Raw genomic sequence first — 10,553 nt, 5'->3', positions numbered from 1 at the left:
TAACCACCTTATAAAATCCTCAAATCACCAAAACCAACAAAAACTTACTAAAATTAAGTTCAAAAACAAAAAAATCACGCGAGATGTTGCAAAACTAGCAGAAATGCACGAGGCGAAATTGCTTCATATCACGAAACATAGACCAGAAGTCTATTTAAAACTTATAACTTGAATTTTATACTACAAAAAATAAGAAAAAGAAAAATATTGGGTGAGAAATAGATCAGCAGTGTTTACAGGTGTGTGTGGGAAGACTGCAGTTACCCACAATTCCCGGCCAAACGTCAAGTCCTCCAGACGTGGCAGAGAACCTTTCTGTATTTCACCCCTCAGCCACCCTCTACCATGGGTCTCACCTTGTCTACAGTATTCTCCCGGCTATTTGGGAAGAAGCAAATGAGAATACTAATGGGTAAGCCGGGGGGTTACGGGATTTTAAAGGGGAAAATGGGTGCCGAGGGAGGAGGCGGTGGTGTGACGTCCCTTATTTCTAGTCCCTTAGGGGTCTTCTTGGCCTGGAGGGGCTGTGGGACCTGTAGCTTTGTGCATCACCCTGTTATTCCAGTCCCCTGTATTTATTGTTATTGCGGTTTTATGGGTTTATTTTCCACTTTGTTTTCCGTCAGTCACCTTGGAGTCCAAAGGATGACTCAGACTACCAGGCGCCACTGGTTCTCCCTAGCCTTCCCTTACCTCCCTCCCTCCCTCCCTGCTTGTTTTCCTGCTATTTGTTTGGGAGGGAAGTGGGTGTTTTCTTTGACAGTTTCATTTGTTAACAGTCTAGTTGTCCACATTGCCTTGCTGTTCGTGGTTTGGTGTCATTAATAATACGCTAACATAAGGGTAGTTGCAAGATTTCAAGGCTGTCTTATTGTGAGGTATGGGTCGGTGTCACTAGCGAAAGGGAAGCTGCAAAGTGATTTTAAGGCTGTGATATTATTGTGAGGTGTGGTTTGGTGTCATTAACCATTTTCTGATTTGTAACCATTAACAGCACTAGAAATAATGTGTGAAATCTTTATAAGCATCTATAGAAAAGAAAGGGATTAAAAAAGATATATTTTGCTTTTTTTACCCTGTGTAATATTTAAAATTTGCTTTAGAACAAGAAAATATGTTAGATTGGTTAGTATTTAATTAAGGAAAGATTTGTCAGATGGCTTTGAATGGGTTAGGAACATAAGAGAAGCAGTAAGGGAGATTTCAAGGCTGAGGCATTATTCTGACGTGTGGTTTAGAGTCGTGTATCGTGATGTATAAGTTTTGAGAACGTACAGGTGAGTTACAGGAATTACTCAGCTTGTGTAGTGTGACTTGTAAGCTGTGAGTTTTTATTTGGTGTATTTCTTCTATTTAAAATTTGGCTAATCAGTTATTCTCCAGATTACAGATTACTATCATTAAGGTTTTATAAAGAATTAATTTTAAAGTATAGGAAATGGCATTGCTATGTAAATTTTTGCTTTATTTTACATAGACTCCATGAACCAGCAAAGCCGTGTCAGGTTACTGTGCTAAAATTTCCTCTATATTTCAGTGGGACTGGACGCCGCCGGGAAGACGACCATCCTGTACAAGTTAAAATTAGGCGAGATCGTCACCACAATCCCGACCATCGGTGAGGAGCGGCTGCCTTGTCAATAGTGTGTGCTGATACTAGTGGCAAGCTGAATTAATACACACAGTAATACTTAGCTCTTACTTCAACCTGGACTTGTTTCTTTAGGTTTTGCTGGAAGTTTTGTGCAGTTTTCATGTAGTGATGAATACAGTTCTGTTAATTGAAGTTTGAGTTTACTTCAGATTTGTTATTAATTTGTTTGATCCATAGAAGAAAAAACAGACTGCCGGGATCAGTTTTAACTTTTAGGAAGGATAGAAACTCATATTCAATTTTGATCAGTACATGAAAATAGAGACCTAGGTGAGGTTTTAATTGATAGAAGAAAAATAGAAAAGTTTTGCTTAAGTGTTGATTTAGAAGGAAAATAAAAGTCCAGTTTAAGTTTTAATGTATAGAAGATCAATTACAAGTCTAGATTTAGTTGTGATCTTTAGAAGAAAAGTTCATCTAATATTACTAATTGTTAGCAGACTGGCTCATTGGTGCTGCAGTCAAGTGGTGCACAAATGTAGCATGCTTGTGTCATGTGTTGCATTTGTGTGTGTAATATTCCTCTAACTATGACCTTGCTTGCCTCAACACTTGTGTACATGAGAGTTGGAGTGTTTGCAAGATCTTTCCTTCAACGCACTAATGTACTTTACCATATTTGTACAGTTCTTACATGCATGTGCTTGTTTTTAAACACTAATGTACTCAAAAGTTAACACAGCTTATAATAACAGCTTGAGAGGTGCCATATTGGAGCAGCATGAAGCAGTCTTGTTGAGCCACATGCAGAGACCACTGCTGCAGCTGTTCAGGGGTTAAAATGCTATCATGAGAATGTTAATCCTGTGGTGTCTTATCTGGAAGGCAGCACAGCAAAGAAACTGACATAGTATCTGTAGAGAAATTTCTGTTTTAAGACGGGATTCAGTTTCTTGATCAAAATTGTGTAGAATTTGGACAGTCAAGCCCAATCTAAATTCACTCATGGCTGTGGTGGTCATTCTGATCTGATTAGTATTGTGGTGGACTCACATTTACCGTGAGTCTCTGCCAGTGTTCAATCCCTGGTGCTCATGACTAATTTAACCCATTGCAGATAAATGTCTCAGTGCTTCCATGATGTTCCAAAGGGCATGTCAGTGTCAGTAGAGAATTTCATATGAGTAAAGCAAGTTTTTCATTCATAATTGTGCTATTCTGAGTATGTCTTTCTTGGAATCAATGGTTTATTTATCTGATGGCTGCCTCTGCTTAGTCTTACAGTAGCTAACACACAGCACTTTGTCACCTTAAAAAAAAAAAACAGCAGCATTAGAAATAAGCCCCAGATGCTGGTTAACAAAGCTTACTGTGGTGCACCAGGTCTGGCTGCTTCCTAGGGCTAATAGAGCTTAAAAGTCTTGTTATTTTATTTACTGTACTGGTGTGATGTTTGAAGTGTGTTATTTCAAGTGTCTGTAATTAAGAGAATAGTGCATATAACATTACTTAGACCTTATCATTACACACACATACACCGAAGTCAGGCAAAATAATATCAGTACTTTTTAGGCATTCATAGTGAGGCGCCTTGTAAACAGCCATAAAACAGCCATGCTAGTAAGAAAAATTGACCCTTCTCCTTCCAGTGTTGCTCAGTTTTCACTTCTCTTGCCAGGGTTCAACGTAGAAACAGTTGAATATAAAAATATCAGCTTCACAGTGTGGGACGTAGGTGGACAAGACAAAATCCGTCCCTTATGGAGACACTACTTTCAAAATACTCAAGGACTCATCTTTGTGGTCGACAGTAATGACAAAGAGAGAATAACAGAAGCAAGCGACGAACTTGCAAAAATGGTATGAGTCACTTCACCACTGCAAATTTTAGTGTCATAACAAGCAGGGCAGGTTGTTGAGTATATCCTTAAAAAGCTATCCATTAATCCTTTGACTGCTAATAGTATTGTAAGTAACGTTAATGTCTTGTTGATAAAAATGCAACTACAGGTATTAAAAGAGGTCTGAACTTTGTAGTCACTCCTTTTGCTGTCAGTTGCATCTTTCAGAATTATGCTCTACATCATCAGAAGTCAAAGCATTCAAAGGGTTAGAACTATTCTATCAAAGTGTTATGAACTTTGATTTGTGAAAGATCATGTACAGTCTGACTATCTGTCCATCTATTCCAGTATAATTGTTTTATTGAGGCTTAGTTTGTTGATTAGCTGAGTGCAATTCCCTGAGCAGTGTCCTGTTTGTGTGCCAATATCCCCTGAGAGGTGTGAGTAGGAAGCCTGGCAGAGATAAGAGAGAGTTGACTTCTTGTATTTGCAGCTCCACGAGGATGAGCTCCGAGATGCCGTCCTTCTGGTCTTTGCCAACAAGCAGGACCTGCCCAACGCCATGACAGCTGCTGAGCTTACCGACCGTCTTGGACTGAACCAGCTTAGGAGCCGCAGAGTGAGTCGCTGTGATCTTTTCTCTTTCAGTGGAGTGAATGAAATGATGAAGCGTGATAAGATAATTAAATCCACAACCTTTCTTCCTTAGCAGAATCTGGAGTGTAACATTTTTATCTCAGAGGAGGAATCAACTTTTTGTTAATTGTTATTACCTTTCTTCCTTGCATTTTTTTATTCAATTACATTCTTTTCTATTATCCATTAGTGTTTCTGTTCTCTGAGCTCATTTATTAAAACCCTTCTGTGTGTGTGTGTGTGTGTGTGTGTGTGTGTGTGTGTGTTTGTATTTTTAAGTGTGTAGACTTTTTACAGTTTTGAAGTTGAGCAGTGAAACATACAAGAACAAAATTATACATGTAAATATGTAATTTGTATTTATACAGGATTGAGTAATATACACATCACTTCTTTTAATGCAAAATATTCTTGTATATTTTATTGTAAATTTATGTATATTGGCTGTGCATCTTCATCTTCTTTTAGGGTTATTGGTGTGTGTGTTCATTCTGAGGTGTGTGTCTCTTTGCAGTGGTACATCCAGGCAACGTGCGCCACGCAGGGCCAGGGGCTGTACGAGGGGCTGGACTGGCTATCAAACGAACTCTCCAAGAAATAAACCAAAAGCAAGCAAGAGTGAGAGAGAGAGAGAGAGGGAGGGGGGGCCCTGTTGAGGATGGATGGATGAATATAACATTTATGTGCACTTTTACCAGAAGGATATTTATTGTTTTCTTTATATATTTTTTTCTTGGGAAGATTCCATTCTGAATAATCCAGCAGCTGGGATAAGGCTACATTCCTTGTTGCTAATATGATTTATTGACCAGTTTTCATAGTTTGTAACTTCCTAACAAAGATATTTGACAACTGGTGTGTTTCACTGGCCTTCTGTGTTCTTGGTTAAGCTCTTCATTGCTACAAGATGGCATTGGTTGCTTCATCTGGCATTGGTTGCTTCATTTCATTAATCGTGAGATCACATTCTCAAACATCTTACTCTGTAAGCTCAACAACATTTCAACATGCTGTCGTGGAAGTAATTGCAGTTTTTTTTTTCAGTTTCCATGATTTTAGTAACACTTGTATAAACTATTGCAAGTTGTTGAGGTTTTCAAGGATGTTTTCATGGTTTTAATCTTTCAGCAAGGAAAACATTTTAGTGGCAGATTGGCAGGTTTTGGTGGAGATGTTAGGAGTTTTCAAAGAAGTTTCATGGTTCTAATGACAGTATAGCAAGGAAAAGATTTCGGTGGAAGGTTAACAAATTCTAGTGGAAATGTTGGGGGTATTCAAGGATGTTTTCATGATTTAAATGGTGCTTAGCAAGGATTATGCATCAAATGACAAAACCTCTATGATGATCTGACTAATCACCCCCAGCAACCTTTCAACATATCCCTCATGTAAGTCCTGTCCTGGAAAGCACTGACCTTGGTTATCTGTTAATGATGCTATTCACTTATTTGTTCAAGGAAACCTGGATCATGTGTTTGAGCAAAGGTTGGAAATAATCTGGCATTGCATTACGATAATTTTCTAGAATTTCTCCATTTCCATTTTGCTTCTTTCCAAGTCTTTTCTTTCCCATCTGCTTCCCGCTCCTTTCCAATTTTTTTTTCTCTGTCCCATCTGTTTTCCTTCTTTCCCATATTTTTTCTTTCACATTTGATATCCCCTCTTCTCGTCCCAAATCTTTCCTTTTGCACCTGCTTTCCTTCTCTTCCTCCAGTATTTTCTTTCTCATCTCCCCTCCATTCCCAATCTTTTCTATTTGCTTTCATCCCTTCCTTTAATCTTTTATTTCCCATCATCACAGCACGACCTTTGTAATATAGCACTATAATATAATACTTTTTTCTATTCTTATGTAAGAGGTACAAAAATGAGTCATCCATATAATAGTATTCGTAATCAAACTCTCTCTCTCTCTCTCTCTCTCTCTCTCTCTCTCTCTCTCTCTCTCTCTCTCGTGAATAACTATATAGCAAATAAATTGATATCAGCCCGTCAATAATAACCAGTAACGATTAGAACAACTACTTTTCTCTATTATAAGTACTGTATATAACAATCTTCATCCAAACAATAGCCACGTACAACAATGAGTGGCGAGGTACGATACTCTCCCAGACCAAGACCCAGAACAAGACCGGTAGATGGCAGCACAAGCCTAGAGGTCTTTCCCGGGAGGAGCAGAGCAGTAACTGTAAGTATTCATCCTATTATCCGTCATATTACTTGACAAATGCACCAATACGCGCTCTAATATACACCGCAGGAAAACCAGAATGATGTAGATCAAATTGTATATGTTAAATAGGAGTGAATTTACGTGATGACAGTGATAAAATGGGATTTAAATAGACGTGTCGGGAGGTGTTGGTGTACAATGGGTTATATTTCTGTGCACACGCGACTAAGATTTCCTATATATTAGATTAACGATATATTCTTCATTGCACCGATACCGGGAATTAATAAGTGGGAATAATATCCATTTAAAATCACCGGGAATATTGTGTGGTCCTCGGTACAAAATACTTATTAATTGGCGCCATTTCACTAGTATTATTATTTACGTACTTTGAGATTGATTAGCTTTTTTTTTTGGCATGCAGGTGTGTGCAGGTGTCCAACAGGTGTGGGGAGCAGGTGTTAATTGCTTGATTGGATATTTGGGTTATGTAGTGTGTGTGTGTGTGTGTGTGTGTGTTTTGAGTTATTACCTGATAAGTTACCTGTGTGTATTTGTTTCTGTCGTTTACGGCTACTATGACTACTAATAACCGTACTATTGTTATCACCACTATCGTATTATTATTACAATCACTACTATTATTGCACTGCTGTTACTACCATTTTTTCTACTACTACTACTACTACTTCCTCCGCCAATTCTACTACTACCTCTACCACGATGTTATTTTTATTTCTTCCCGCAATATATCTTTACCACAACTACTGTTACACGTCACCACTCCAAGACAGCCGAGAGTGGAGTATTGCATCCTTGTATTGCACGGTCATGAAAACACAAGTGATGAAGGTACAAATAACACTGAAACAAACACCTCCACACTACATACCAATACACATTCATAATATTAATTTTTCCAGGTCTGAGCCACCACCACCACCGCCACCACCATCACCATGCCAGAGTTGACGGAGATCGAGAAGACCTTCCCTCCAGCGGCTGAGGCAGCGGAGGACCCCGAGGCCGGCTCAGGGTCTGACTCCGACGCCTCAGAGGTGCGTGCATGTGTGTTTGAGAGAGAGAGAGAGAGAGAGAGAGAGAGAGAGAGAGAGAGAGAGAGAGAGAGAGATCTAAATATAAGTAATCAATAAGTAATTGTGTTTTGATAGCCATAGGATTTTGTGCATTTTCTCTCTCTCTCTCTCTCTCTCTCTCTCTCTCTCTCTCTCTCTCTCTCTCTCTCTCACCAAAGATCCAAGCTCACTGTGCATTGTGGGTATAGGAGTCTTTCTGTAATTTATCTTTAATTTCCCTTCCCATTTCATGTCAAGAATCTGCTGGTCCTCTGATGTCCTTCCGCCAAATGCTCCACCACTCGGGCATCATGTCCTAGATCGTTTGTCTCATTCCCTTCTGTTTATACCTGTGACAAAATTTAATCAGTCCATTCATTCTCTTTCCACCCACAAAATTCTGCACCATTCAGGATTTGCCCCAAATTAAATGAAATCCTTCTTGTTCCATCCCATTTATCCCTTGCATATAAATTTCTGCCAATCCTCTCTGTCCTTTTCTGCCCAGCAAAGTCCACACAACACTAATTTCTCTTACCTCCATTCTGTCCACCTCTTTAATGCAAGAGTTAACCAGTGCTCTCAATCATTCATCCCCTCTTCTGGTAAACTTTAGAACTCCCTGCCTGCTTCTGTATTTCCTCCTTCCAGTGACAAACTCTTTCAGGAGGCAGGTTTCCAAACACCATCAAATTTTTGACAGCTGATTATGTTTGAGAACTGGCACCTAAGTGGGCCTTTTTCCTTCTAATTTGTGTTACCCTTGACTGATACCCCTTCTAGAAAAATAGATAAATAAAAATTATAATAATTTGCCGTCCCCACAGGAATCCCTCCCAGAGCTGGAGCAGGGTGGCTCAGCGACAGCCCCGACAGTCACAGAATCAGCCAAGGCAGTCAAACAGAGCCGGTCGGAGAAGAAGGCACGCAAGCTTATGTCCAAGCTGGGCCTCAAGCAGGTGCCGGGTGTGAACCGAGTCACCATCCGCAAGAGCAAGAACATTCTCTTCGTCATAAACAAGCCAGACGTGTTCAAGAACCCCGCCTCCGACACCTACATTGTATTCGGAGAGGCCAAGGTGAGGGTTGTGCTGGAGTGGGGGTTTGTTCTTTCTCTCTTTCTCTCTTGTGTGTAATTTTTCTCCAAGTTCCTTTCCTGAAGTTGAAATGAAGAAATTATTTTTGACGAGGACTGTGAAGGGAATGTGCCTCTCTTTTGTCCTTGTTTTGTAGGGTTCATGTTGTATCTTGGCATCTATTTCAAGTCCCTTGTGTAAAAGTTTGGAAAATGGACTAAGACCTTGTAGTTTTCATCAGTCTGTCTCTCGCTTATCTTTTCACAGGTTGATTGACTCATTTGGCCTCTTGTCTTTTCTTAACTTCCTTCCCTGATGTGTAACTGAAGGCAAGATTCACAAAAAAAGCCTGTAGTTTTAAGTAATTTTCTTTTACTGTAACATAGAAGGTCATTATACAACAACCCTAGCCATACAATCCTAAGTCAGTGCCAGAATCTTATTTACTTGGAGGAGATAATTGTAATTGTAACCCTAGCCAGTCAGTCCCATGTCAGTCTCAGTCTTATTAAGCAGGAGGTGATGGATTGTGCCTCTGTTCATCCCTACAAAGTCACCTGTCAGAACTCTTTAGCTTTGGTGACAAGCAGCTTTGGTGATTGTTTATCTGCCATTATCATCACAACCTTTATCCTACCACTTACTCTTTCCCAGAGAGAGAGAGAGAGAGAGAGAGAGAGAGAGAGCACTTTGATAACATTTGTATGCTACTTATGATAACCAATTTCCGTTCAGTTCTCTTTGTCTAATTCCTTCTTTCATGTTTTTTTCATCTTCCGTCTCTTATCAGCCCACAGGAAGTTATGTTTTTACCCTATGATCTTTGCTATCTTTTTTTTTTTCTTTTTTTTGTGTGTGACTCATTATCTTATCTAATTGAATTGACCTACTTGTTGGTTCCTTCACTGTCAAGCTTTTCCAACATCATGCCACCTCTCACATATGGCTTTCATTAATATTCGGCTGTTTAGTTTGTAGGTTGCCACAAAGTCCAAATTTTGTGGGTAAATAAAGTTGAAAGTAATATGTGGAGTAGTGAACAGCTTTACATTAATTTCAATATAGACCAAGGAGAATTAGGATAGGAATTGCAATAGGAGGTAGTTGTAAATATTTTGCCTGAAGTGTTTTAGAATAAGACATCACTGCATTGGGTAATTGTTCATCAGTAAGGACATGTAATTATAAAGGAATGCACACAATCATTGCCTTCTTAAACTTTGTCTAATCTGTACTCTTAGTCACAAGCCCCTGCACTCTTACTTTCTACTGATTCACTTTCAACCTACTGTTCACTACTTGGCCATTTATGTCAATATGTACTCTTGCTTAGTCATAAACCCCTGCACTCTCACTTCTGCCAGTTCACTTTCAAATCTTTATTCACCGCTTGGCCATCTATGTCAGTCTGTAATTACTCGGTCACTAACCCCTGCAATCTCACTGTTTGGCAATTCTCAACCTATACTTTTCCCTGCTTTGCCATTCATATCATCTCACCATCTCTGTCTTCTCACCACTTCTCTATTCCACCAACACCAGATTGAGGACATGAACCAGCAGGCCCAGATGGCAGCTGCTGAGAAGTTCAAGGAGCCAACCACCAACCCTGCTGCTGACACCGCTGCCCACACCACCGTTCCGGCCGCCATACAGGAGGACGAAGAAGAGGATGATGAGGAGGTGGATGAGACTGGGTTGGAAGAGAAGGACATTGAGCTGGTGGTGTCGCAGGCCAATGTATCTCGAGCCAAGGCCATAAGAGCACTGAAGAAGAACAGCAACGATATAGTTAACGCCATCATGGACCTAACGATGTGATGAGCCCAGGTGGCGTGATGTCCTAACTACCTGTACCCCAATTACCCCTCCATGAACTCCGAACAACCCTCTAAGGGAGAGAGAAATTAAAGTCCTATATTATATAAAGACTTGTGTGAGCCGTGTGCTGATATAACCTCAAAAAAGATGAAAAAGGACATTATTTGAATTGGCAGACTAGCAGAGTTTGTGTTCTGCTCTATTGCGTATGTACGTATGTATGTATGTAGGTCTGTGCCTCAACCTCCCAGGCACTTCTGCTCTGTCCACTCATCCTATTAGACTGTATTTAACCACCAATTAAACTATTATGAAAGTACTGGACAC

The 10,553-nt window shown here is 39.8% G+C and overlaps 2 protein-coding genes across 2 annotated transcripts; both read left to right on the top strand.

The window, feature by feature from the left end:
• The first annotated feature begins 251 nt into the window (after positions 1-251).
• LOC135091080 (ADP-ribosylation factor 4) lies at positions 252-4,927 on the top strand. The gene is made up of 5 exons (XM_063988445.1): positions 252-412; positions 1,538-1,618; positions 3,273-3,454; positions 3,932-4,057; positions 4,589-4,927. The coding sequence occupies exons 1-5, from the start codon at positions 346-348 to the stop codon at positions 4,673-4,675; spliced, it is 543 nt and encodes a 180-aa protein (XP_063844515.1). The 5' UTR covers positions 252-345; the 3' UTR covers positions 4,676-4,927.
• A 1,186-nt stretch (positions 4,928-6,113) lies between these two features.
• Positions 6,114-10,545, top strand: LOC135091078 (nascent polypeptide-associated complex subunit alpha-like). Its single transcript, XM_063988441.1, has 4 exons — positions 6,114-6,265; positions 7,177-7,311; positions 8,157-8,408; positions 9,948-10,545. The coding sequence occupies exons 2-4, from the start codon at positions 7,213-7,215 to the stop codon at positions 10,224-10,226; spliced, it is 630 nt and encodes a 209-aa protein (XP_063844511.1). The 5' UTR covers positions 6,114-6,265; positions 7,177-7,212; the 3' UTR covers positions 10,227-10,545.
• The last annotated feature ends 8 nt before the right edge of the window (positions 10,546-10,553 follow it).

Source organism: Scylla paramamosain, chromosome 36 (assembly GCF_035594125.1).
Source record: "Scylla paramamosain isolate STU-SP2022 chromosome 36, ASM3559412v1, whole genome shotgun sequence".
NCBI classification, from domain to species: domain Eukaryota; kingdom Metazoa; phylum Arthropoda; class Malacostraca; order Decapoda; family Portunidae; genus Scylla; species Scylla paramamosain.
The sequence above is the reverse complement of the archived record's forward strand: the minus strand, read 5'-3'. Positions and strand labels throughout refer to the sequence as shown.

Excerpts from the sequence above, each read along its gene's own strand:
- LOC135091080 (XM_063988445.1), top strand. The coding sequence starts at position 346 with ATGGGTCTCACCTTGTCTACAGTATTCTCCCGGCTATTTGGGAAGAAG. Across the intron at positions 3,455-3,931 it reads GCGACGAACTTGCAAAAATG|CTCCACGAGGATGAGCTCCG; the intron begins GTATGAGTCACT and ends TTGTATTTGCAG. Across the intron at positions 4,058-4,588 it reads ACCAGCTTAGGAGCCGCAGA|TGGTACATCCAGGCAACGTG; the intron begins GTGAGTCGCTGT and ends GTCTCTTTGCAG.
- LOC135091078 (XM_063988441.1), top strand. The coding sequence starts at position 7,213 with ATGCCAGAGTTGACGGAGATCGAGAAGACCTTCCCTCCAGCGGCTGAG. Across the intron at positions 7,312-8,156 it reads CTGACTCCGACGCCTCAGAG|GAATCCCTCCCAGAGCTGGA; the intron begins GTGCGTGCATGT and ends CCGTCCCCACAG. Across the intron at positions 8,409-9,947 it reads TTGTATTCGGAGAGGCCAAG|ATTGAGGACATGAACCAGCA; the intron begins GTGAGGGTTGTG and ends CACCAACACCAG.